General features: G+C 49.6%; 1 protein-coding gene across 50 annotated transcripts in view; it reads left to right on the forward strand.

Annotated features, from left to right (window-relative positions):
- The window catches only part of LOC117204124 (Down syndrome cell adhesion molecule-like protein Dscam2), a 57,669-nt gene that overhangs the window by 14,295 nt on the left and 16,817 nt on the right, over positions 1-26,557 (forward strand). For 4 of the 50 annotated variants that reach the window (XM_033441223.1, XM_033441225.1, XM_033441219.1 and 1 more), the window contains exons 7-11: positions 3,898-4,021; positions 16,382-16,818; positions 16,910-17,166; positions 17,248-17,560; positions 21,435-21,752. In XM_033441223.1, coding sequence (XP_033297114.1) covers positions 3,898-4,021; positions 16,382-16,818; positions 16,910-17,166; positions 17,248-17,560; positions 21,435-21,752 — 1,449 coding nt within the window. Of the gene's footprint in view, positions 1-1,189; positions 1,314-1,861; positions 1,986-2,589; positions 2,714-2,798; positions 2,923-3,598; positions 3,723-3,897; positions 4,022-4,083; positions 4,208-4,486; positions 4,608-5,083; positions 5,211-6,102; positions 6,227-9,922; positions 10,047-10,342; positions 10,467-10,694; positions 10,819-11,056; positions 11,181-11,231; positions 11,353-11,442; positions 11,564-11,934; positions 12,059-12,203; positions 12,328-13,131; positions 13,259-14,221; positions 14,343-16,381; positions 16,819-16,909; positions 17,167-17,247; positions 17,561-18,564; positions 18,853-19,166; positions 19,461-19,741; positions 20,036-20,368; positions 20,657-21,434; positions 21,753-23,705; positions 23,997-25,625; positions 25,920-26,557 lie in introns of all 50 variants that reach the window. The other 46 variants (XM_033441239.1, XM_033441226.1, XM_033441204.1 and 43 more) reach the window with 33 other exon arrangements.

The following is a 26,557-nucleotide window of genomic DNA, read 5'->3' on the forward strand; positions in this document are numbered from 1 at the left end:
GTTTAGAAATTGACCGTCACACGAGATAAACGCGAGCATGTAAACGAGGACTCTTTTGCGATGTAAATCGTCCCCGCGAACGCGGTACCGAATTCGTGTTGCAGGTCGGACTTTAACTACTCTTTTATCGCGCGAACTGTGGCGTTCCGGGAAAGTATTGTCTGGGTTCGAAACTGTTTACCGAGGCAATTGATTTTCCCCGAAACAGAGTGAACAGGCCGAGCGTTTAGCCAGACCGTGCGATTAAATAATCGGGTATCTATATATTTAATACCCAAGTATCTTGGAAGATCAATTGCCTTCGGCTGAAGTAGCCACGTCGATGTACGTGTTATTTTTTAAGCCAGCCAGCTTGATCGAATTATCAATGAGCGTAAAGTCAAATTTGAAAGTTCGTTTCGTATGGTCGGTGAAATTGAAGATATCTTGTTGTTGTAAAATAGATGTAAATAGATGAAAGAACGTATTGATATTTCGTACGAGATCAAGCTCGTTGGAAAACCTGAATGCTGGGACAGGGTACCCCTGCGGGCACGCGCCACCGCCCGCCCATAATTTGACTCTTGGCATGATCGGTTTCGATGAATTTTGAAAAGAACGGAAGAAAAGAAAGAAAGAGAAAAAAAAAAGTAAAGAAACAGCGTAAAATTCTTCCGACGCTTTGCGGCGCCCTCACGCGATTTCCGGGCTCTGTCCTTCGCTCTCGCGTGGTAAGTCAAACGTCACTCTATAAGTCTAATATTTCACACGAAATGAAACGCTCTAGACGCTAACACGTGGAATAGATGTGATGCTCAATGCAGCTGTCAGCTTTCACCATTCTCCACTTTGTTCGTTCGTATCGAACGATGTAAGTACGTAACGTCTCGTGTCACGAGTGTTCTATCGCTTTTGAAACATATGGTATGAAGAACTATCTTTTTCTTGGAAGCAAATCTGACAGACACACAGCTTCGTTGGGTACAGAGCTATTCTATTGTCAAAGCAATCGGTCAACGACGGCAGGTGAATCCTCCTGTCGATACGAATGCGATTCCATCGAGTCTGAGTCGCATAGTGTACCGTGCAAATAACGACGGCCAAGAGATGCGGTAACGAGAATCACAATGACGACAAAGGGTCCGAGCAGGGGGGCCCACGCGCCGCAAAGACGGCTCCACACAGTCATAGCGTTTTCGTTGTGAAACAGAACCCGTGGGGAGCGTACGGCCAAAGTTTCCTTCGATGGACAACATTAACGGACTTTCCACGGAATCGAAAAGCAATTTACCGCTTCTCTGCCCTGCCCAAGGATTCCCGGTACCGGTTTATAGGTACGATATATCTCTGATCACCGATACGAGATACATGCATTAGCATGATCGAAAAAAAAGGGAATTCGAACTGCGTAGGCAAAACTAGAAATATTGGAAAAAAAAAACGAGAGAAAAGTAGGCTATTCGGAATGTCTGTGAACGATTACCGGAGCTAGACATTCGATAGGGAGCTTTTTCGTCCATTGAAACGATTATTCCTCTTCTACTAACGCGTCGACGAGGAAAGGATGGTTTTTGAAACGACCGTGTATCCCTCGGGGGTTCCCCGTTCCACGTGCAGACAGGAGAAATTATCTGAATCGTTATTCGCGTGCCCTTCAGAACCGGTAGGCAGTGTCCGCCCAAAGATTCCTTCAACGGACGACATACGTGGATTCAGGACGGTGCAGAACGGAAGTCAAGCTTTGATTTGCCCTGCACAGGGGTTCCCCGTTCCCTTAAACAGGTAGACAATCAATTAAAAAAGAAAGAAGGCAAAATGTCGCGCTAATCCTGCCCGATATCGATATTTGGAAAGCGATGTTGCTGTTTAATTGCATAATCAGAGCCAGTTGGAAGCGTGAGGCCGAAATTCCCGACCATCGACGACTCCAGGAGTTTCCGCACGACCATCGACGGCTCTGTAACCCTTCTTTGCCCCGCACAGGGGTATCCTGTCCTGGTTTTCAAGTAAGTTTCGTCTGGTCACGATCGATATCGTGTTCTGTATCTTTCTCGCACCTTTCCCGGATACTCGAACGTAGAACCGGTGGGGAGCGTCCGACCGAAATTTCCATCTGTGAGCAACATAAACGGTCTGACTGTCGTCACCAATGGAACGCTGCCTCTGCTCTGTCCCGCGCAGGGATTTCCGGTACCAAGTTATAGGTATGCCTTCGAATTAACATAGAAGAACGTGGCAAGTTCGAGGAGAGTTTTTCCCAGTGAACATTTCTAGAACTCGTTGACTGCTGGAGATAAGACGCGAGAAACGATCGCTAAAATAATTGTGTCGTAGCTCTCATATAGGAGTTTGAACTGCCAACTGCTATTTTAGAAAGAAGATATCGATCCAGCAATCTCGTTTCTCTCAGGGCGTTCTTTCTTCTCTATTTTCTCTTCAATCTCATGCTTTCTCCGACTGTTTACAAAGTTTTTTTAAAAATGGGCGTGCCACACTTCGCTTGGTCCTGGTCTTTTTCTCGCGATCGTTCAAGTCCGCCCAGGGGTTCCCGATCCCACGTGAAATCACGCGCGAGTTCACGCCGCGTGTACACTATATGGTAACATTCAGAGCCGGTGGGCAGCGTGAGACCGAAATTTCCGACGATCGATGACACCAGAGGATTCCGTACGATGAAAGACGGCTCGGTGACGTTGCAGTGTGCCGCCCAAGGGTTCCCTGTCCCGGTACACAAGTAAGTTGGCGACCGATTCGCGAGCTACGTGGACGCAGCGTGGTAAAATTTCGCTGTGTTTTTTCCTTTCGACGATATTTCGCAGAGCCCGTGGCGAGTGCCCGGCCGAAACTCTCCAGCACGATCAACTTAATCGGACTCACGACGAGGACGAACGGAAGCTTGCCGCTTTTCTGCCCCGCGCAAGGATTTCCCCTTCCGTCTTATAGGTAGGGAGCTTGTCGTTAAGTTTTCGAGATGCGAAATGCTCGAGGAGAATCTGGGTTTGCCCGGTTTCTGAGAGCTTCTCTCATTCAATAGTTTCTAGGACGCTTCATCTTTGTTCCGTCGAGATCAAAGGACAAGTGGCTGTGTTAAATAACCGATGTTAATCCACGATTAAAGGGGCAGCGATAAATTATAGCGCAACAGCTGCGCGGCTATAACGCCGTTTCTACTTTCGATAACTTTTCCCGTCTCGACAAACACGATCCGTACGTTTTTCCCGATGCGGTGGGTTCCCTGTCCCCGTTCCCGTGCACATGAAACGTCGACGCGTTATCAACGTTTGTTACGTGCTTCTTTCCCTTGGGATTGCAGAACCCGTGGGGAGCGTACGACCCAAGTTTCCGACGATGGATAATTCTCGTGGATTCGTCTCGACCGTCGAACACGCTCTGACTCTCCTGTGCCCTGCTCAAGGATTTCCAGTTCCTTCGCATAGGTGGGATAAGGTCGCGGAATTGTCTCATAGATCTATCGTCGTAAATGTCGTTTTATATAGAGAAACAGAAATCAAGAACGTCGAAGTTCAGGCGTGACGGTCGATTGCCCTGTCCCGCCGTTCCACGCAACGAAGAGAATCGACTCAACGATCGCGTCTGTAGCGAAGGTGTTTTCTCGTAGAACCGGTGGCCAGCACGAAACCGAAGTTCCCGATGACGGAGAACTCGCGTACGTACACAGTTCACTGCGACCAGCCGCTCACTTTGATGTGTCCAGCTCAGGCGTTCCCCGTTCCAGCCTTCAGGTATAGAAACTTTGGAATTTCCAAGGCGTCGGTCGGTTGAACACGTACGCGAATCGATGCGCGGCTCGATATCAAAGAAATTATCCAGATGAAGAATAACGCGATAAACGACGCGATCATTTGCCCGGTTCGTATGGACGTATCCTCCGTCATATTTTTCTTGGTTCTCCCTTAGAGCCTGTTGCCAGCACACGACCAAAATTTTCGTCGTTGGCGGACTTGCAAGCGTTCAAAATGGCTCTCGGTGGTGCGATGACGTTGCTGTGTCCTGCCCAAGGGTTTCCCGTTCCGTCGTACAGGTAACAGTCCCTGTTCTCTGTCTTGGCTCTCATCTCGCGAATCGTTTGACTTTTTCCATCAGAGCCAGCATCAAGCACGCGTCCACAATTATCTGGTCCAAGCGATCTTCAACGATTCAGCGCCTCTTCGCTAAAAAGCGTCACCCTTTTGTGTCCAGCTCAAGGATTTCCAGTCCCGATCTATAGGTAGGCAGCGAAATAGTTCTCACGATCGGAGAACAATGAGAGCTTCTCGTAACTTTGATAAGCTTTCGATTCGTTTCAATAGATGTAGGTCCGTTCTATTCAGAGATCGGCGACTTTTTTTTGGGAGGAAGGCACGTATGATCGTGGGTCCGTGAAAAGAACTAGCTTGTTCTATAGTAAAAAGGGGGAGTCCCTATTCCAGCATGTTCAAAGACACTCTTCATAGCCTCCCCTTTACACACGACCTCTCCGTATCACGGTCTCGCGTTCTGTTTTTAGAACCCGCGTCGAGCAGCAAGCCACAGTTTCCATCTGTGAACGACGTCGGATTACGAGTAACGAAAGGCACAGGCTTTTCGTTGCTTTGTCCTGCACAGGCGTTTCCAGTTGCCACGTTTAGGTAGGTCGATATATCTGTCGAGCGTGCACGCTTCCACGCGGCACTAAGAAAAATAGACGACGTCTCGTCGTTTTCTTCCTCTCTTCCGTCTGCCGTCTCACCCTGTCCCAGTATATTAGACACGTTGACGAAATGGAATCCGTGGATTTCGCGTATGTCCTCTCGAGAACGAGAACAAGAAAGTTGGAACGATATTCGCGACCGAGCAACAAGATCCAGCAAGTCTTCGCACTTCGAGTTTAAACCACTTTTCCAAGAGGTTGTCCCTTTTTCTAGAACCAGTCGGTTTCGCGAAGCCAAAGTTCTCGATGATCGACAAGAGCCGAACGTTCGAGATCCTGGAAGCCCAGAGCGTAACGTTGCAGTGTCCCGCTCAGGCGTATCCTGTCCCAGTCCTCAAGTAAGTCCACGAAGAAGAAGCGTAGGGACTCATCGTCGCACTCTAAAGATCGGCTCGTTTCTCGTGTGATCCGCAGAACCGCTATCGAGCTCGAAACCTAAATTAACCGCCCTGGACGTGAAATCGACGAACCCTAGCACGATGCTGGGTACCATTGCCACCTTACTGTGTCCCGTTCAAGGATTCCCAGTGCCAGCATTCAGGTAAAACGTACGAGAAACTCGTGGTTTGTTTTTTCACAACGTTCGAAGCGATCCTCGCGACGGCAGGTAAAGCTAGAACAACTAGTCCTCCTTGAAAACAACGAGCAGCCAATGAGCACTCTTTGTCTCACAGTAGAGCGGTTCTTCCGTCACGTGAATAGTTTAATCGATATCGCCTTTCGCTTGCTCGTTCTTTTCCGTGGATTCGATGATATCGCGATTCAACTGGCTGAATGTGCCAGTCAATTACCAGGAACAATTAGCGCGATGGTTGTCAGGACCCTGTCCCAGTGGCAAAGAGCGGTCGGTGATTCGTTTCTTCCCGTAGAGCCGGTGGCCAGCACGAAGCCGAAATTTCCGATGACGGAGAATTCGCGCACATATACCACCTACACGGTGCGACGCGAGCTGCCTTTGACTTTGCCCTGTCCGGCACAGGCGTTCCCCGTTCCGGTCTTCAGGTACGCGTAAAGTTGCGCTTTCATCTGGTCGAAGCATCGACTTCAGTGTACGTTTCTATCGTAAATAGGACAAATACTCTGTCTCCTATCGAAGAATCGAGTGAAGATTGAACGCGAGAAGACAGATGATAGCTCGTAAACGTTCACCGGATAGATTTCTGTTTGTCTTTTACTCGAGCCGAGGGGATACCCAGTCTCAGTGTCAGGGAATCGAACCACCTGTCGTTCATCCGTATACAGCTAACCGCTCTTTTGGTCAGAACCGGTATCCAGTGCGAAACCAAAATTCACGAACGCCGACATAAAGGTTGTGAGACCAACGGCGACTACCAACGCGGTGTCGATGACTTGTCCTGCACAAGGATTCCCTGTCCCCATCACACGGTCAGTAAGAATTCTCGAGCATAAATGGATTTTCGTATGATTCTCAGAGCCTACCTCCAGCGTAAAGCCAAAACTACCGTACGTTCGTAAAGTCGAGTTTATGGAAGGGAGAACCAGCGATGCGGTGTGTTTGACGTGTCCGGTGCAAGGTTACCCTGTTCCACTTTCGAGGTGAGACGATATATAATCGCGAGCGCACGGTCGCGCGAACCCGCGGTCGATACAATTTCCCAATGGTTCCGACGCGACGTCGGTTTCGAATGACTCGCGTTTGGCTTTCGCCACGGCTTGTTCGTTAATTCTAATTTCACACTGTCGCCGGCTTTGTGTCGTCGCTTTCCAGAGTCGTTTTATATATCGGAAACGTAATTCCCGTTGTCACGATATTTTCCCCAGAACCTGTTGGACTCAAGTCGCCCATTTTCTCCACCGACAATAGCTTTAGTAAATACGCGAGGCGCAAGGGTATAAACGTGGTGCTCGCGTGCAACGCTCAGGGATTCCCCGTGCCAACCACCAGGTAATCTCGCGTGTCGCTCGGCAATATCGCACGCTTTGTTTAACGCGTTTATGCCTCTTAAAATACGATCAAATACAGCGTATTTTAATCGCGATCGTTCGTCGACTCGCTTCCTACGTTTAGCGCGTCGAGCTCGTCACTTTGTTCTTTGCTCGTCGTCGGGAATATTCTTTCCGTGTTTTTCGTAGAACCGGTCGGATTCAAGTCGCCGATCTTCTCCAACGATCTCAGTCTTAGCGCGTATGCGAGGCGACAGGGCATGAGCGTGGTTCTCGCGTGCAGTGCTCAGGGATTCCCCGTGCCAACCACCAGGTAATTTATCACCATCACCTTCTTCGAACGTTTGGAAAATATTCTTGCTCCTATAAAACGCTATCGAGAAAATAGCTTACAATGAAAAGCAAAGATTGGAGAGCGCTGTGTGTTTCGTAGAACCGGTTGGATTCAAGTCGCCGATCTTCTCCAGCGATGATAGTCTGAGTAAATACGCGAGGCGCAAGGGCACGAGCGTGGTGCTCGCGTGCAGCGCTCAGGGATTCCCAGTGCCAACAACCAGGTAAATCTGTCGCGCCAGTCGAGAAATCAGCTGGATCGAATGCGATGTGAAACAATCGATTTCAGAACCGGTTGCAGCAAGGTCCCCGCGATTAACGTCGGACGATTTGAGCCGTACGATCAGACGATACGAGGGTCAACCAATCTCCATTTTTTGTGCCGCGCAGGGAAGCCCTGTGCCCACTACTAGGTAAAGAATTCAACTTGGTTCGGCATATCGATTAAATTCCAGCCGTGAAAACCGTTGAACGGTTAGCTGAATTAGTTATCGGGTACTGTTGCTCGGCTACGTTCTATCGGTGTTCGGTATCGACGAACTAGAACTGTGTATGCTAGAATAATCAAGCGTCAATGTTGTTTAGAGCCTGTCGGAAGCAAAGCGCCAACCTTTGCCGGAGATCCAAAACTCTCCTTGTTGGGACGTCGAATAAACACGGATATTAGTCTTCCGTGCAATGCTCAAGGCCATCCAACTCCTGTCTATAGGTACGAAACTGGATGACATGGACATGGAAAGAACGCGCGTTTTTGCTTTCTTCTCTCTCACAAGGTAGCGCGAGAAGCGTAGGACCGTTGGCGACGTAGTCGATGAGAAAAAAAGGGGAACCCTGTCCGGCGGACTCAGGCTACACCGGCTAGAAATTTTAATGGCATTCCGCGTGACTTCGTTGTTTCCCTTGCTTAGAGCCGATGGGGATCAAAGCGCCTGCTTTTGTGGGGGACGTTAAATCGTTCTTCTTCCTTCGTAAAGAGGGCTCGGAAATGAGCATGCCGTGTAACGCCCAGGGGCATCCTGTTCCCGTAACCAGGTACTAAATTACCCATTGAAAGGCATCGACTATCGCGCTAGGCCGAGTCGTCGTCCCGTGATATCTAGTCATTTCGCAAAGCTGCGCTAAAGAATGAGATCGCGCGTTGCTTAACAATTTGCCGAACATTTCTAGTTATTCGCGGGACGATGATTTTGTAAGTCCATTAAGTGACGACGGTCAGGTGCAGGCATTGCTCCCTCTAGAGTATCGTGTTCGGTAATCCGAGATAGTTAGGTAAAATAGTTAGTCTGGTCGGTTCGAAGGCGGTCTTCAGTCCAGCTTTTGCTAATCCTGTGACAGAGCCGGTCGCCACGAAGAAGCCAAAGTTCTCGAGTGACACGAAATTATCTTCGTACGATCGTCCCAGTGATCAAGATCTCACTCTGCTCTGTCCTGCTCAGGGGTTCCCAGTTCCATCTCATAGGTATACCTTTCAAATTAATCGGCGAGTGTTAGTCAAAGAGCGTCCAGCTCACAGCATGGCCCTATGTATTTGTATGATTAGAACCAGTTGGCAGCAAAGCGCCAGCGTTCACGGGCACATTGAAGGGAGGATGGATGGAGGCTAAAGGAGATGCCAGTGTCGTACTCTTCTGTCCCGCGCAAGGGTACCCTGTGCCATCATTTAGGTAACTGATTCTTCCATAAAATATTCCTGATCGTGTCCTACGTGCTCCGATTATTCCATTGGTAGCGGAAGTATAAGATAACGCTTTAATTAAACGAGCTTCGTATTCATTTAAATCCGTAGAACTTGCGCAACGTACGAATAGGTAAAATAATCTGGTCGATTCGAAGGCGGTCTTCATGCGAGCTTTTCCTAATCCTGACAGAGCCGGTCGCCACGAAGAAGCCAAAGTTTTCGAGCGACGCGAAGAAGTCCTGGTACGATCGCGTCGTCGGTCAAGATCTCACGCTATTTTGTCCTGCTCAGGGGTTCCCAGTTCCATCCTATAGGTATACTTCTTAAATTAATCATTGGTTGTTAGTCAAAGAGCTCACGGCATGGCCCTGTGTCTTCGTGTAATTCGTTAGAACCAGTCGGCAGCAAAGCGCCAGCGATCACGGGCATTTTAAGGGGTGGATACATGGAGATTAAAGCGGACACCAGTGTCGTGTTCTTCTGTCCCGCGCAAGGATACCCTGTGCCATCATTTAGGTAAATGATTCTTTCTTCAAGTATTTCTACGTGCGTTGGTCTTCGTAATGCAGCGAGAGCGCACGTTGATTACTTCAAACACAAAGACATTTCGATACGGTTAGTTTGTTAAAGTAGTTAGTCTGGTAGACTCGAAGGCAGTCTTCATACGAGCTTTTCCTAATCCCGACAGAGCCGGTCGCTACGAAGAAGCCAAAGTTCTCGAATGACGCGAAGCTATCCTGGTACGATCGTGTCACCGGTCAAGATCTCACACTATTTTGTCCCGCTCAGGGGTTCCCAGTTCCATCCTATAGGTATACTTCTTGAATTAATCATTGAGTGTTAGTCAAAGAGCTGACAGCATGGCCCTGTATCTCTGTGTAATTCGTTAGAACCAGTTGGCAGCAAAGCGCCAGCATTCACGGGAACGGTAAAGGGCGTATGGATGGAGAATCCAGCGGACACCGATGTCGTTCTCTTCTGTCCCGCGCAAGGGTACCCTGTGCCATCCTTTAGGTAACTGATTCCTCCTTAAAGTATTCCTAATTTACATGCATCGAGCATACTCTACCGCAGCCAGAGTGACGTTTTAATTAAAAGAGTTGTTCATTTAAACGCGAAAGACCTTCGCGTCGATTTCATGGGACGAGCGCGGCATTATTTGGCAATCGTTTGTGAAAACTGAAGAGCACTTAGTGGACCAGATTGTTTCTATTACGTTGCCTTGGCCTTCTTTTCGTTTGCCCTCATCCCGTACTTGTCCGGCATCGGGCTCCCCTTTTCTGACATTCAAAGTGGAACAATTAATTCTGCCTCGCTCATCGCGTGTGCATTGTCAGAACCGGTCGGCAGCAAAGCACCGGCGTTCACGGGGGATGTGAAGGGCGTTTGGCTGGAAAAAGGAGCTGGATCCAGCACCGTGCTGCCATGTCCCGCGCAGGGATACCCCGTCCCCTCCTTTAGGTAAAGCTCTTTGTATTAATTAACCCGAAAGAAAGAAAGGAAACTGGTCGGTTGTTAGCCGAGCGCGGTAAGATCGATCGAAGACCGTGAAGAGAAAGCGTTGCAGGTTCGGACCGGATTAGTTTCGTCGGTTACTTTCTCCGTGGATGCCTCTTGCTGCACTGTGATTCTTTGATCCTTTTTAATCAGGGCCCCCCTGTACCATCAGACCAATTACGTAACCGTACAATGAATGTTGCGCCAGTTGTTGGCAAGCATTATCTTGCTCACGGCTTCCTTCTTTTGCATCTAATTAGAACCAGTCGGGAGCAAAGCGCCGGCGTTGATGGGGATCGTTAAAGGAATAATGTTAGAAGTCGAGACGAAGACGAGTGTCGTGATATTCTGTCCAGCGCAGGGCTATCCCGTGCCTTCATTTAGGTAAATTTATAATTCTTACGAAAATAAAATGTACACGTGATATTCTAACATCTGTCCTACGCGTCTTCTATAGTTAATCAATCGCACTGAATGTCGTGACTAAATCAAACACTCTTCTTCATACCGTATTCATTCTTCACTTGAACGAACGTTCTTACTAACATGTTAATGCAACTTGTCGATCGCACGCGTTTCTTGACTGCATGTACATATACATGAAATTCGTAGAACCGATCGGGACGAAGGCTCCGGCGTTTACGAGCGAGTTAAGGGGTGGTTGGCTGAAGAAGAGAGCGAAGTCCAGCGCCGTTCTGTCGTGCCCGGCTCAGGGGCATCCCGTGCCCAGTTTTAGGTAAACACTCGTTAATCGAATATTTTCGAACTGCTCTGTATAAACAGAGCCAGTGGGAAGCAAAGCGCCAGCGTTGACGGGTGACTTGAAGGGCGGCTGGAAAGAAAAGGCCTACGAGTCGACGGTCGTTTTGTTCTGCCCGGCGCAGGCTTATCCCGTGCCCAGTTTTAGGTAAACCTTCGTTAACGCACGCATCGTTTCATACTTTGGAAACCTCGCACAATTTTTGTGTCGTCAGAGCCCATTGGCAGCAAAGCTCCCGCTTTGATCGGCGAGATGAAACGCGGTTGGAAAGAGACCAGTACGTTATTCAGCGTGGTGTTGACGTGCCCCGCACAGGGATATCCTGTACCCAACTATAGGTAAATCGTTCGATCGTTAGTTGACGAATGGCTCGTTTGTGTTCCCGATAGAACCGGTTGGTAGCAAAGCACCGTCGATTCTCGGGGAAAAGGGAAGTCTCATGGAGAGGCACATGGGTATGCACATCGTGATCCTCTGCCAAGGGCAGGCTTACCCTGTTCCATCGTTCAGGTAAATCGCGAACTAACGAGATGTTGGTTTAAATTTTACGACCAGTTTGTTTGCGTTCCTTTTCACGCGTTTCGTTTTTTCCTGGCGAAGAACCGGTGCAAAGCAAGGCACCATCCGTAAGCGGAGACGCAAAACGATGGCAGAAGACCAAAACCTCATCGGGATTCGCGGTGCAGTGCCAAGCGCAGGGTCACCCGGTACCAGCGTTCAGGTACTCGAGTCACATAGCAGCTCGTCCTTCTTATCGATCGTTTTCGTAATTCCATTTTGCCTATCGAATAAACAAAAATCTCTGAATGCGGAGGAACGTCGCTCCCGAGCGGTAGACGTCCTCTTCTTTTTTGGCTTTCGTCGACACGAGCTCTTCGAAGCTGACAACCTGCACGATTGTTATATTGCCAGAGCCGATGGGAGCGAAGGGGCCGAAATTCTCGAGCGACGATCGCGTGAATTCGTTCATCCGCGCCGCTGGAAGCTCGTCGACATTGCTTTGTCCCGCACAAGGGTTCCCAGTTCCGTCGTTCAGGTAAATGACAGCTCCGCTCCAGTTAGACCTCTTTGTCTCGCGTTTATTTGATCTAGAGCCCGTGGGATCCAAGGCGCCAGCCTTTCAAAGCGACGCGAAAAGCGTCACCTATGTCAGAGCCGCGAAATCCTCGGTCGCGCTCACGTGTTCCGCTCAGGCATCGCCACCTCCGACTCACAGGTAATCTTTTGCTTGCTTTTATCTTTTCTCTTCTTGATCCTTTCGCGTTTCGCGAGTATGAGGCGGCGCGGTGGCACGTTCACGCGGGGCGAGCATTTTGAGCGTTAATAAAGAAATGTCGTTTGTTACGTTTTATGAACGTTAGAGCCGGCAGGTCGGGTGTCACCAAAATTCCCGAAATCAGCAAAATCCGACTCGTTCGAGATGGCGAATGGTGCTGAGCTCAGTTTACTATGCGACGCCCAGGCATTCCCTGCTCCCACGTTTAGGTCAGTGAACTAATCTTCGTTTGTCCATTCACCGGTTCTCTTAATTTGGCGCTTGTGTAGAGCCTGCAAACGGTGCCAAACCCAGAGTCGCGTCCACTGCCAAGTACGACGTTCTCGCCAGTTACGTGGCCACGCCAGTAACGATGCTTTGCCCGGCGCAGGGTCACCCTCTTCCAGCTTATAGGTATTTATCGACGATCTCTTAAGAGATATCGTTTCTCTACATTCAGAGCCTGTGAGCGGCGCTGCGCCCAAAGTGCCACCCACAGCTAAGATAACGGTCTTCTCTCTGCCGGCGCAAAATGCCACGGCCCTGTTGTGTCAGGCTCAGGCGCATCCACTGCCGATCTTCAGGTATGCTCGAACGAGCAAAAGTGAGGAAATCTTCGATCGCGATTATTCTTGGCAGTTTCTTCGGTCGACTCGTTAGGGCGATGGACTACGGAACGCGAGAGAAACGTGAAGATATAGATTGATCCGGTGGCGTTGAATGTTTTGCTCGTTTTGCTTTCTAGAGCCGGTCGGAAGTAGTCCTCCTCGATTGCCGCCTAGATCGAAATTCGACGGATTGGCAAAAGTCCAGGGCCAAGCTTTGACGTTACTGTGCGAGGCTCAGGCCAGTCCTCCGCCTTTGTACAGGTGAGCAACGTCGTTCGGTACTTCTTCGTATTCCGTCCTAGCCTTTGTCGATCGGTCTTTATCTTCACGTCCATCGTATTCTTTGGGACATGATCACGTGCCGTGCATCGATGACGCGTCCGACAACGACGACAAGCGACATATCCCCGTACCCAATTATTACAGAGCCACGGGGTAGTGTGCGCCCAAACGTACGGGACAAGGAAGTGACTGGGCTGAAGTGGGACATCCTAGTCGATCGAACGGTGGGTCTGCCGTGTCCTGTTCAAGGTTTTCCAGCCCCCACGTTCAGGTACGGTCACGTGTATGAACGTAAACGAGGGGCCTCGAGCTCGCTCCAGGCGGTGGCGATCCTGCTCGGGTACTCAGCCTTTTTTCTCCATCGTTTCCTCGCATCGTTTCGCGTGGTCGAAGATGAGAATCGCGAGCCACGCGCCGAATTAGTCGCGTTCTCTTGCCGCTTACAGAGCCGACAGGTAACGTCGCGCCGCGTATAGCCGGTGAACGTTACGAGGGTGGCAAGCTCGTCGACGTTCCAAGGACATTGGTGGTGGCTCTGGACTGCTCGACTCAGGGATTTCCTGTCCCAGTGACAAGGTACTCCTCTTTCGTTCTCGGGAACACGTTACGATCGCGTTTCAGAGGGCACAACCAAGATAGCTCCGCGTTTTTCGGGCAAGAAAGTCGAAAGGGAAGTGGTTTTGGCTGCTAGGGATCAGGATATCGCGTTGACTCACGCGCTGCAGGGATTTCCTGAACCTTTGACAAGGTAGACACCACCGATTATCTCGCGGTTTCCCTATCGTTCCCCCCCGCTGGTTTCCAAAGTTGTCGTCGTCGTCGTCGATGAGTCGAGTCAGTTGATGTCTGTGCGTTTCGCGAGGCATGCTACCCGGTCAAGGAGCTTGTTCTCAAGGTAAGTAGCATGGAACGTTTAAGCATAGTCTACTCAAGATACTAACCGCTGGGGAGAAGGACGAGGTACGTAATGTGCGTGTTTAATTCTTCGCGAGAAGGGGGTCTCACGTGTGTGTACCAATCGATCGGAGCATTAACTGAATGGTAATAGGAGTACCCAGTTGATCGCAAGTTCCACTAAGAGAATCGATATGCACTAAGAGCCTCTTTCTCGCAGAGTCTCTTTGTAACGATCGACGAATTAAAAGAAACGAATCTAATTACGAATAAATGTAGCAAAGAATGAAACGAATGAGGACGACTTAGTTATTCTGGGCAATGAATGATATCCTTCCAGAACCGTCCGGTCGTACTGCCCCAAAAGGGACTGGAGACGGCCTTAATAAGTACCGCGGGGTAGAGGGCGAGTCTCTGGCGCTGGCGTGTGCGGCACAAGGCTTTCCTGCCCCGATCTCTAGGTACACACAATTCCGTATAGCTTCTCTTTTTTTTCTTTTGTTTGGTCGTTTGGTCTTGCTCCGCAGAGCACGGATCCTATTTTCGAAGCGTTCCATCCTTACCCTCTACCCCGTGTCGGGTGGCGGTACCGCAAAAATCCAAGAAGTCGGACGTTCGACAGAGGCAGAACGAGAGAGGCGAAGTATAAGAGACAAATAAGACACAAGAGGCAGACACGAATTGCCGTAAAGCATAAGAGATAAGGGGAACGAAAACAAAGGTAGCCTCGAGTGAGAATAAAAAAAAAAAAAAGAAAATACGAACAAAGAACAAAGCAAAGAGAGAACGAAAAGGGAAAAGCAAGGGAAAAAGTGAGTGGGCAAAGCGTGCATAGCGATGATCCAAGATCCCAACGCCGGCCACTCTCGTAAACTATCTATATAGGAACGGCAGACGAGCTTAGAATAGAGAAGAAGGATGATTATAGGGCGATTTTTGTTATTGTAAGAGACCGATTTCTTTAGTCGTGATTTGCTCGCGCCACAACTCGTCTCGTTCAACTTTAACGCATCTTGCATTTTGTTCTCGATTTAAGCTGAACGTGATCGTGTTTCTTAGATAGTTACAAAGCGAAAAAAACAGGGAAAATCGACGATAAATCTTCGTTAAGAAGGAAGAAAGAAAAAAAGAAAGAAACGAAAATTGTGTATCCCGTATCCGGGGCCAATCGGACATGTTGGTTTTCAGTGCCAACTGGAACCCCGTGGCGCAACCCCACGAGATAGGTGACGGAAGCGCGACTCTGAAAAGGATGCGGGCCCTCTTCTCCTTCGGTAACCTCGGTGCTGATCCGGGTGGTCCGAGAGGGTGTCACCCGATCAATGGGGCGAACAATGTTGCCCAGCACCTGCACACCTCCAATAAGTCCCACGATATCTGGCTGGTAAGTCCTCGCCACCTTCGTGCTTCCGTTCATCCGTTCGTGTATTTCACTGCCCCACACCCTCTCTTTCTCTCACTTGCCAGGATTGCGCGTCATGATTCGTGTAGTATGTCTCGCGCGTTGTCCACTTGCACAATTGTCACACGTCGTGTCGCTCAATTGTCACCGCCTTCCTGAACCTCTTTCTTGTTCGTCTTCCTAATATCGTTCCAGATCCAATTCCTACGTTTACGGGAACAAGTCTCCCGTGATTCGCTGTACATTATTCACACACGAGTGGTGTGGAAGCTTATTTTAATTTCGTTAAGCAGTTTTTAACACGATCCATCCCGATCTTGGAGTAGATTTTTCTTAATTTTAACCCGGTCGTCCGTTTCTTTCCGTTGTTAAGTTCTTTCGCCTCTAATCCATTCCGGTGATCGTAAATTGTCAGTCAACACGTGGCGAAGATCGAGAGTAAGGACGACGCACACAGCGTGTCCCAGTTACGTTCTTGACTCCACGGCGATCGCCTTCTCACTTTCTCCCTTAGGCATACGATATACATTTCGGCTCTGAGGTCTCGGCGTGTGTGTACGGGCTACGAAACCGATGCTTCTCTTGCGCATTTTTTGTTTTTCGGCCGTAACGAAGTTGTCGCTGCCAGCCTTCATTCCCTCCGTTTCCCAACCTGCTCTGCTTTACGACCGCTATTTACGCTCCAGCTGTTGTTGAAGCTCTCTTTTTCATTAAGTTTGCGTACTCGTGTCGTAGCGAGACACGCGCTAATGAGCCATCAGTAGAGACAGAAGCCCGCGCCCAGAGACGCCCAAAGCCCTGCCTATATGGAAAATGGAAAATAAAAGCAGCATGGAACGAAGCGAACAGAAACGTCGCGTATCGACCTGGTCGTACCTCGTGTCGATCTTCGCTGGTATGCATTCTCTCCGCCAATATCACGCGATCGCGTTTCTTCCCATTCACACGGATCGAACGTTTCGACCTTTGAACCGGCAAAATGTTTCCATTGGCTTCGTTTCATCTCTTTCATTTTGTATGAGAATCGATCCGCCACGAAAGCGCCTCGTTCCAGCAGCCGACTTGCGAAAACAATCCCCTTTCATCCTGTCGTTTCAGATGGTACAAGTTCATCGAAGGCTCCTCTCGTCGTCAACCTGTCCAACTCAATGAGCGCGTTCGTCAAGTTAGCGGAACACTGATCATTCGTGAGGCTCGCGTCGAAGATTCTGGCAAATATCTGTGCATCGTGAACAACTCCGTCGGCGGTGAAAGCGTGGAGACCGTGTTGACTGTAACAGCACCACTGGCAGCGGAAATCGAACCTAACACACAGACTATCGACTTTGGAAGACCAGCTACTTTCACGTGCAACGTCAGAGGAAATCCGATCAAGACCATCTCCTGGCTGAAGGATGGCAAACCCCTTGGACTGGAAGAACCCGTGCTCAGAATCGACAGCGTCAAGAAGGAAGATAAGGGAATGTACCAGTGTTTTGTTAGAAACGATCAAGAAAGCGCCCAGGCAACCGCTGAACTGAAACTTGGTGGACGATGTGAGTTTTGGTTCTAAGGAATTCGAGTCTATGGCTCGTAGTTCACATTTTTAAGAGGCCGTTTTGATTGCAAATGTTTTTACATCCACAGTCGAACCCCCGCAGATTCGCCAGGCCTTCGCCGAGGAGACTCTTCAACCTGGACCCAGCATGTTCCTCAAGTGTGTCGCCAGCGGAAACCCAACTCCTGAGATCACCTGGGAACTCGATGGCAAACGACTATCCAACACTGAAAGGCTTCAAGTAGGGCAATACGTTACGGTGAACGGCGACGTGGTTTCTCATTTGAACATCTCCAGCATTCATACAAACGACGGTGGACTCTACAAATGCATTGCCGCTTCAAAGGTAAGAAGAGTCACTTTCTTCCTTTTGAAGAAATAAAGGAGAACGAAGGATGGTAATGATGGGATAATTTGGTGATTGCAGGTTGGATCCGCTGAACATTCTGCGCGTCTCAATGTCTATGGTCTGCCCTTCATTCGTCACATGGACAAAAAGGCTATCGTTGCTGGTGAAACTCTTCGCGTGACCTGTCCAGTAGCCGGATATCCGATCGAAAGCATCGTATGGGAGAGAGACACCAGAGTTTTGCCGATCAACAGGAAACAGAAGGTCTTCCCTAATGGCACGCTTATCATTGAGAACGTCGAGAGAATGAGCGATCAGGCTACTTACACCTGTGTTGCACGCAACGCTCAAGGCTACAGCGCAAGGGGAACATTGGAAGTTCAAGTTATGGGTAAGTTCCAAGTTTCTTTATGTCTTTAGGATCGATTTCGCGAACTTCGATTATCGCGTGTAGTTGAAATACGAGTAATCTCGAAATTTGAACAGAGACGCGATATTACGACGAGTAAATGTTTCGATCACACGTTTTCAAGATATACGATATAAAATATTTTGTTTATTACGAATTAAGATTTTTTAAAATTTTTTTTAATGTAAAGAAACAGATTGTATAATCGCGAGCAATCGGTAAAGCGTATCGGGATCCTGCGTAAAACGTTCTTTTCAGGTGATGAGAGACGATTCGACGAACGCTATAGCGATACGATAGCGTTCGACGTTGTCTCACAACTCTAATGACGACTCTTTCAGCGAATCCTGGCATTTGTCGACGATGTCGATAAAGGCTAAATTAGGTGCAATCGAGTATCTCGGCCGAAAATCGAGAATCGTGAGAACTGTGTAACATAGAACCGTGAAAAAAAGCCGGTGGATCGCGATTCGAGAATTGTCGCATACGGACACGGACGCGGACACGCACACGGACGACGACCTCGTTGCAGATTTCACGAACACTTTAATCGCACGTAAAATGGGAACGTCTCGAAAAGAGGCACGAGCGCTTTCGTTGGAATGTGGGAAGTTGGTATGGCGGTGGCCAACGATCGACCGTAAGAAATCTAGTGCATTCTTGTCAGAATTGTTCTCTCTTCGCGCGTCCACCACGCATAGCAACCGCTGCTCCACAGAGTACCGTGTCTCTGAACGTATATTAACAGCCAATGGGTTGGCTTCGTCGACGCTAATCGTTTTCCATCTTTTGTTATCGATCGATCTACGCTTTCCATGTAAACGAATTTTTGTTGTTTGCCGTTTTGTACATTAAAAGAACCATGAAGCGAAGCCAATTCATCGACGTATACACGTCAGTACACGTGACGTACGACACGTACACAATCACGTACATACGCTCGCGACCTGTCATTACACGTCCATACATCGATCCTCCACCCTCAGTGCCGCCCACGATACAGCAGTTCTCGTTCACGAAGCTACCCATGAACGCTGGAGAATTCGCAAACCTGCAGTGTATCGTACCGACCGGTGACCTGCCTTTGAACATACGTTGGAGCTATCCCGGAGAAGAGATGGGCGGTTCCTCCGGCGTACTTGCGAAGAAGGTCGCGGATCGCGTTAGCATGCTCATGATCTCAGTCATCACCGCGAGACACGCGGGGGAGTACGTTTGCACCGCTGAAAACGCGGCTGGAACTGTGTCCCATTCGACCACACTCACCGTCAATGGTTCGGGACTATCATCCGTTCCTAGAGAAATATGATACACTTTCTCGTGTTTATTTTTTCTTCTTCTTTCGTTTCGTTCGTTTTCTGCACAATCCTGGCAAAACGCACCGTAGCGAAGTCCCTCTTTGTATCCTGGCCTGTGATCTCCTGCATTGAGAATTCCAACGATCTCCTCTGACTGAAACGTTCGCTTTCGAGAGACCTAGAACGCTATCGTTGTTTCACGATACGGACGACGATCATTGCGCCGCAATCAGATCCATAGGACTGTGTGCATGCGATGAGACGCGATTCTAATTGTACGATGACTTCAGTTGGCCCGCAGCTTCTACCGATCGCTTTCAATGCCGAGGTCGCCAACTCGGGAGACTCCGTGTCCGTACCTTGCTCGATCTTGAAGGGCGATATGCCCATGGATATATCGTGGGCGTTCAACGGCGTGCCGATCGACACGTCGAAAGACGCTAGTATCACTATCACAAGAATCAGCAAACACCTGAGCACCCTTATCATCGACGGCGTCTCTGCAAGACACGCCGGAGAGTACGCCTGCTCGGCATCGAATCTCGCCGGTTCCGTCAGTCGATCGGCAACCTTAACGGTGAACGGTACGATTTCCACTTCAACCCTTGCCACCCTTTTCCCTTTCTCTGTATTCTTGCGAGCTATGCTTTCACTGTGACAGACTACTCCTCGCATTTTTCCATCTTACACCCAGTTTCCGTCATGAGAAACCTTTCTCCCATTGCGTGTCAGCGTTAACTCCACCGCCATACCAACCCTAACGTCGCGTTGCGTCGTTTAAACAACTAGGATCGATGGTAGAAGCGTTACGCGCGAATCGACACTCGTTCCTCCTCGCTTCGACTCTTCTAGTCATGTTTTCCAGTTGCCCCGCTGATACTACCCTTTGCATTCGGCGACGAGCCCGCCAGCTGGGGCGAATTAGTCTCCGTGACATGCTCCGTGGCGAAGGGCGATCAGCCTCTCGAGATATCTTGGGCGTTTAACGGGACTCCGATCGACAGCCACCACGGATCCGACGTCGTCATAGGGAGTACGAACAAGAAAAACAGCGTCCTAACTATCGAGTCGGTCGCGGCAAGACACGCTGGAGAATATACTTGTTCCGCGTCGAATCGCGCTGGCGCTACCACACACTCGTCTCAGCTAACTGTAAACGGTACATGTGTACGACCCCTTCGCACGTAACCGAACACATCTTTGCGTTCCTTCGTTGTCATCGTCTTCTTTTCTTCCTACTAAGGCATTCGTTCTTCTGCTTCCGTCTATCCTTCTCCGCTTATAACCGTTAACCGTCCTTTCTCACATCCTTTCGTACGATCGACGCTCGGATCTGTAAATACGCGGCTGCGAGCGGAGCTTCCCGTTAGGGGGATGCAATGTTCGTCTCGTAGGCGGCATCCAGAGAACGCGTCCCTCTTCGAACCCATTCTGACTCTGTTTGTTTCTCACGCCTCTACCTTTCGTCCATGCTGCCGTGTCGCTCACGCAGTCGCGCCACAGATCCTCCAGTTCTCTTTCGGCGACGATCCGCTCAACTCCGGCGAGATGCTGTCGATCTCTTGCACGATCGTCAAAGGCGACTTCCCGGTGAATTTGACGTGGACGTTCGACGACAGCCCGATAGACTCGAGCAGGCCGGACATTAATATCATATTTAATAAGAGGGTCAGCTTCTTGAGCATCGACAGTGTGGCGGCGAGGCATGCTGGAAGATACAAGTGCATCGCGTCTAATGCCGCCGGATCCGACAGTCACACCGCCGTGCTCTCGGTCAACGGTATCCCCCTCGACTATACGAATTTATTAACTTTGCGACTATAAACGGCCTATTAAAGGGCGCGCCGACCATTCAAGGGGAGATCGATCGGTACCGCGGATATATAGCGAGGAAAGTTTCGACCAATGTGGGTCGTTCTTTTTTAAAGTACGCTCCACTTTCTCCGGACGAACTTTTACGTTTAAAACGTTGATCGTTCTACGAACTTTGCCGCTAATTTCTTCTCTCGTTTTAATTATATTTTTACTGCAACGTTTGCCTCGAATAATCGGTCGGCGCGTTTTTCAATAGCTTTGTACACTCTCAGTATCTTCTCTCGTAACTTCTTGTTTTCCGCAGTAATCTTCATAGTGTAATAATGTTTATCAGAAGATCACTGCCGTCGTCGTGCCGATGATCGAACGATGTGCGAACGAATGTCTCGATCCTCGCGTACGAAGGCAAGGTAAGATTATCGTCAGAGACGACGGCAGGTAAGGACACGGCCCATCCCGCAGATACAGCGAGACGATGGTCCATGTTTCTTTTACTTGTTTTCGTATTGCTTTTTTACAGTTTTGTCTACCGTTTTCTATCCACCTCCTTTGAATCTCCTCGAACACCTAGTAGCCGTTCTAGTCTACGCACCGTCGTCCTCGATCGAAACGACAGCCCCAACGCGTCGTTCGTGGTACGCGATTGTTTTCGCGCTTCGATCAACCGGGATGTAAAAACTCCGAACCTGTGTCCTGCTCCGGAAGCTCCTACGCGTGATTCAAAGGTTGTTTGTAACTTGCAGTAGGACCGCAGTTAGCGCCGTTCACGTTCGGTGACGAGGCTGCCAACGCGGGAGATATGGCCACCGTTCAGTGCGCCGTGATCAAAGGCGATTTGCCGGTGAAGATCGTGTGGTCACTGAACGGTAGGTCTATCGATGTCGGACGCGTGTCCGGTGACCACAGTTACGACATTCCTGACATCGTCGTGACCAGAAGTAGTAAACGGATCAGCACCCTGACGATAGACTCGGTAGCCGCAAGACATGCGGGCGACTACTCGTGCACCGCGATCAACGCAGCCGGATCCGCTACGCACACGTCGGTTCTGTCAGTGAACGGTACGCTTTGATGAATTTAGGACGATTGGGTGAACCGATTGGGTGATTGGTCGGCCGTGTACTACACCGGGGGTATGCGTCATCGATCTCGTAGGTGCCACTGAGGATGGAGGTGAACGTCGAGAGACAAATTCTTCGTGTCAACATCTTACGGTTCTTTCCTCGTGTCGTGAAAAGTTCTTTAAGGAGTTCGATAATTATCTCGTCGTATATCCATGTTAACGACGGTCGCGTATTTTTTTTTCCATCGAACGATACGTGTACATCGATACGTTCGACCTATCCATCTAGCGTTGTTATCACGTCGACAGTACCGCCACGCATTGCCCCGTTCGAAATGGCCGACAAGGCTGTGAATTGGGGCGATTCCGTATCGGGTGTCTGCACCGTAGTCAACGGGGATTCCCCGCTCGAGATCAGCTGGGCGTTGAACGGTATGCCCATCGACGAGAGTCATCGGATATCAGTCACTACCACGAAAAGGAACAGCCTGCTGTCCATAGATTCAGCCAGTCCGAGTCACGCGGGAATGTATACCTGCGTTGCCTCGAACGCAGCCGGTGCCACCAGCTATTCGGCGGAATTGACAGTGAATGGTACCTACAGTAGACACACCCGAAACAGATATAGAGAAACCTTGATCTTCATTCCCTTTTAATCCTCTCGTTCATCGCAATCCCACGTACCGCTTCCGCTATCTCGTATCGTGGCGAGCGATCGAAGGGGTCGCGTGAACTCATTGCAGCAACGTTCGTTTTCTCACGAACCACGGAAACTGGCAAAGTACTCGGTTACAGTCGCACCGCAGATAGCTCCGTTCGTAATCACCGAGGAGCCGGCGAATTGGGGCGACTCGATTTCCGTGGTGTGCGCCATCCTCAAGGGTGATTTACCAATCGAGATCACGTGGGCTCTGAACGGCGAACCAATCGGCCGTGATCGTTCGGATATTAACATTCTGGCAACCACGCGAAAGAATAGCATCCTCAGCATCGAGTCCGTGGCCGCGAGACACGCGGGAGAGTACACGTGTTCGGCGTCCAACAAAGCTGGAGCGACCAGTCATTCGGCTACCCTGGCTGTCAATGGTACTTTTCCTCAACAGAGATGTTCTCCGATACATTTCCCTCTTCTGCACTCCTTGACTGTCATCACTGTTTCCTCGCTGCCTCCCAGTCGGTGTCGGTGGTTGAGGCTTGGAATTTCTCTCGAGCGAAACGTATCGATCCTCTAACGAATGATATCCATAATTCAGATCTCCGACCGGTACTGTTACACGTGGTTATAAATTGGTAATCGAGTCGTGGTACTCGAGGATAATAGAGAACGAAACAATTAGACAATTAAGGATTCTTTATTCCTCTTAGTTGCTCCCGAGATAGCTCCGTTCGTGATCAGTGAGAAACCAGCAAACTGGGGAGACACGGTCACCGCAACCTGCACCATGTTGAAGGGTGATTCTCCGATTCAGATCGAATGGGCTCTCAATGGTGAACCGATCTCCCACGATTATTCCGATATATCGATCGCGACCAGCCGGCGTGTCAGTTTGCTGACGATAGACGCCGTGACGGCGAGTCACGCCGGGGAATATACCTGCATGGCCAGCAATGCCGCCGGTGGAACGAGTTTCACCGCGACTTTGGCCGTGAATGGTACAATACGTGTTCCTTATTCCCCATTCAGTTTGCTTTATTTTCTCGATGCATGCACGATACTCGGTCAAATAGCTTCCCTCTGTACCCGATTTCCGTTTCCATCGTCGACTGTTTCAGTCATCGTACCCTTCCTAATTCCTCTGGTTGCTTTTTTTTTATTTCAAAAAAGGATTACATCGTTGTCATTGATCAGATATCCTGCTGATAAATTCGTCATTCTTAGGAAGGGTCGTTCCATTTGTCACTCGCTTTATACGAAGAATTAAACATCTCTGGCATATTATGCTGACCGCAGTTGCACCGGAACTCGTGCCATTCGTGATCGGAGAGGGACCAGCGAATTGGGGGGACACCGTCACCGCAACGTGCACGGTACTGAAAGGGGATCACCCGATCCAGATCGAGTGGGCCCTGAACGGCGAGCCGATTTCGCGTAACCATTACGATATATCGATAGTAAATACCAGCAAGCGTGTCAGCGTATTGACGATCGACGCTGTGACAGCCAGACACGCGGGAGAATACACGTGTTCTGTCAGCAATGCAGCCGGTGGAACGAGTTATTCCGCATCTCTCGCTGTGAACGGTACAACGACATCCCGTATTTTCTCTTCTTCCATTCCTCTCTAGTCTCACTGTTTTCTTTTCGTTTCATGCATGCACGCAACCTTCTATCGCCCTTACACGTTCTCCTCGATCCAACCTGTCGAAGAGAAGAGGAGATTCGTCGCATCGTCTATCACACGTATCGTTGATATCACGCGCGCGTTGCTTTCGTTTATCGAATGAATTCTTCATCGGTGTTCCAACGAGACCGCAACAGGAATTATCGATCTGTTTCGCCTCGACGCGATGGCTCGGCCGTATAACCGTTCTCGCGAGGTGAAGCGTCTCTAAGCCTCTAGCAAACATTCACGGGATCGTGACACAGCTGATTGAATCGATAGCCATTAATCAGCATGCCGTGGTCCATGAATGCTAAACAAAGTTTCCATGTCCTTGTAGTTACGCCGCATATAGGGCCATTCTCGATCAGTGACGGACCAGCTAACTCGGGCGACATGGTCTCGGCTACCTGTTCGATTATGAAAGGCGACTTTCCGGTAGAGATCGTTTGGAAGTTTAACGATAGGGTGATAGGTTTCAACGATCCGGACATTACTATCACGAGGATCAATAAACATATGAGCGCACTGAGCATCGAGTCCGTGGCAGCGAGACACGCGGGCGAGTATACGTGCGTCGCGACGAACAGAGCTGGAAACGTCAGCCACTCGACGACTCTGGCCGTGAACGGTACCTATCTAAAGAAGCACGCTTGCACGTCAAAACTCGTTTTGCACATAAGCCTCGCCTATAAGATATCGAAACAATTGCTATATCGTTGCACCTGTCGTATCTATCGGTAATCCTCTGCCTTTCATCCGTTTCCTTGAAACCCTGTGTTTACCTGTGTTTTCCCGTACGAGTAAGAACGAGAGAACGAAGAAACCGGCGACTCGACGAAAGATGCGTATTCCCACGTCGAATTTCGCGATCGGTTAACACCTTTGCGGCGCTCGTTTCTCAGTTGCACCGCAGATCTTTCCATTTACATTTGGCGACGAGCCGGTGAACTCGGGTGAAGCGATCTCGGCGACCTGCTCGATCCTGAAGGGAGACTTCCCGATGGACATATCCTGGGCGTTCAACGGCGTGTCGATCGATCCCGAGAGAACCGATCAGTACACGATCACGAAGAGCAAGCGGCTGAGCGTGTTGGCGATCGATGCCGTGGCCGCAAGACACGCGGGAGAGTACACTTGCACCGCGTCGAACAAAGCTGGAGCCTCGAGCCATACGGCGATGTTAGCTGTGAACGGTAATACGCACGCATATGTGTAGACCGGCGCACGTCTGTTCAGACTTTCTTTCGTTTAGACGACGGGAAAGCTGGGACCTTCCTTTTTCATCCCTCCACTCATCTACCTGTATTCAGCAGCTTATTCAGATCCGTCCTATGTATCGTCGTGTGTACACGGGGGACGTTGGGGCAGTTTCGCCACTAAAACTCGCGATCTCGCCACGAACGATTAAACAGCTAGGAGATTGGACGATCGATCGATTCGCCGACAGAATCGTATCAATTCCTGTGGTCGTTAATTAGGTTAACGCGGACGATTATGAGATTCTCGGACGGTGTCGCATGCTCATCGATCTTGCGTAAACGTTTCAGTCGCGCCACAGATCGCGCCATTTACGATCAGCGACGAACCCGCGAATTGGGGAGAAGCAGTTTCGGCGGTTTGCACCGTTGTAAAGGGTGACCTACCTATCGAAGTAGCGTGGGCTTTGAACGGAGAGCCTATCACTAACAAGAATCACGGTGATATCACGATACAAAGCACTGGAAAGCGAGTCAGTCTGATGACCATCGAAGCCGTGAGTGGCAGACATGCTGGGGAATATACTTGCACAGCCTCGAACGCAGCTGGAGCGACGAGCTATTCGGCTACCTTGGCCGTCAATGGTACAGAAATGCACGAAACCGTTCCACGAGCTGTGTCATGCAATAGATACGAACGAAACTGCTATCATTCCCATTCACTAGCACGCGTCCGTGAAAACTTTGAGACTATCTCCTTTCTCCTGACTTAACGTGAAAGCCACTCCCGTCCTGTTTCTTTCCGTATCTTTTCTTAAACTTCCTTCTACCATTTCTTTCCTGGTTTTCCTATATTTGTGTAACGTGGACTTACGAGACTGACCGAGACGAGTATCCGTGAATCGAAAAGAACTGAAATGGCTATCGGATATTGTTTCTAGTCGCTCCACAGATCGCGCCATTCTCTGTCAACGAAGAACCGGCCAATTGGGGTGAACAAATTTCAACAGTATGTAGCATCTTGAAAGGTGACCCACCTATCGAGATACGGTGGAGTTTGAACGGGGAACCGATTACACGCGCTAGCCATCCGGATATAACCGTCACGAAAAGCGGGAAAAAGACTTCGCTTCTAATCATCGAGTCCGTCACCGCGCACCACGCAGGCGAATATACTTGCGTTGCGAGCAACTTGGTGGGATCCGTCAGCCGTTCGGCAGTATTATCGGTGAACGGTACTACGCAATTATACCATTAAGGCATCTCGCACGATCTCCCATCGA

Source organism: Bombus bifarius, unplaced genomic scaffold (assembly GCF_011952205.1).
Source record: "Bombus bifarius isolate JDL3187 unplaced genomic scaffold, Bbif_JDL3187 scf7180000007977, whole genome shotgun sequence".
NCBI lineage: Eukaryota > Metazoa > Arthropoda > Insecta > Hymenoptera > Apidae > Bombus > Bombus bifarius.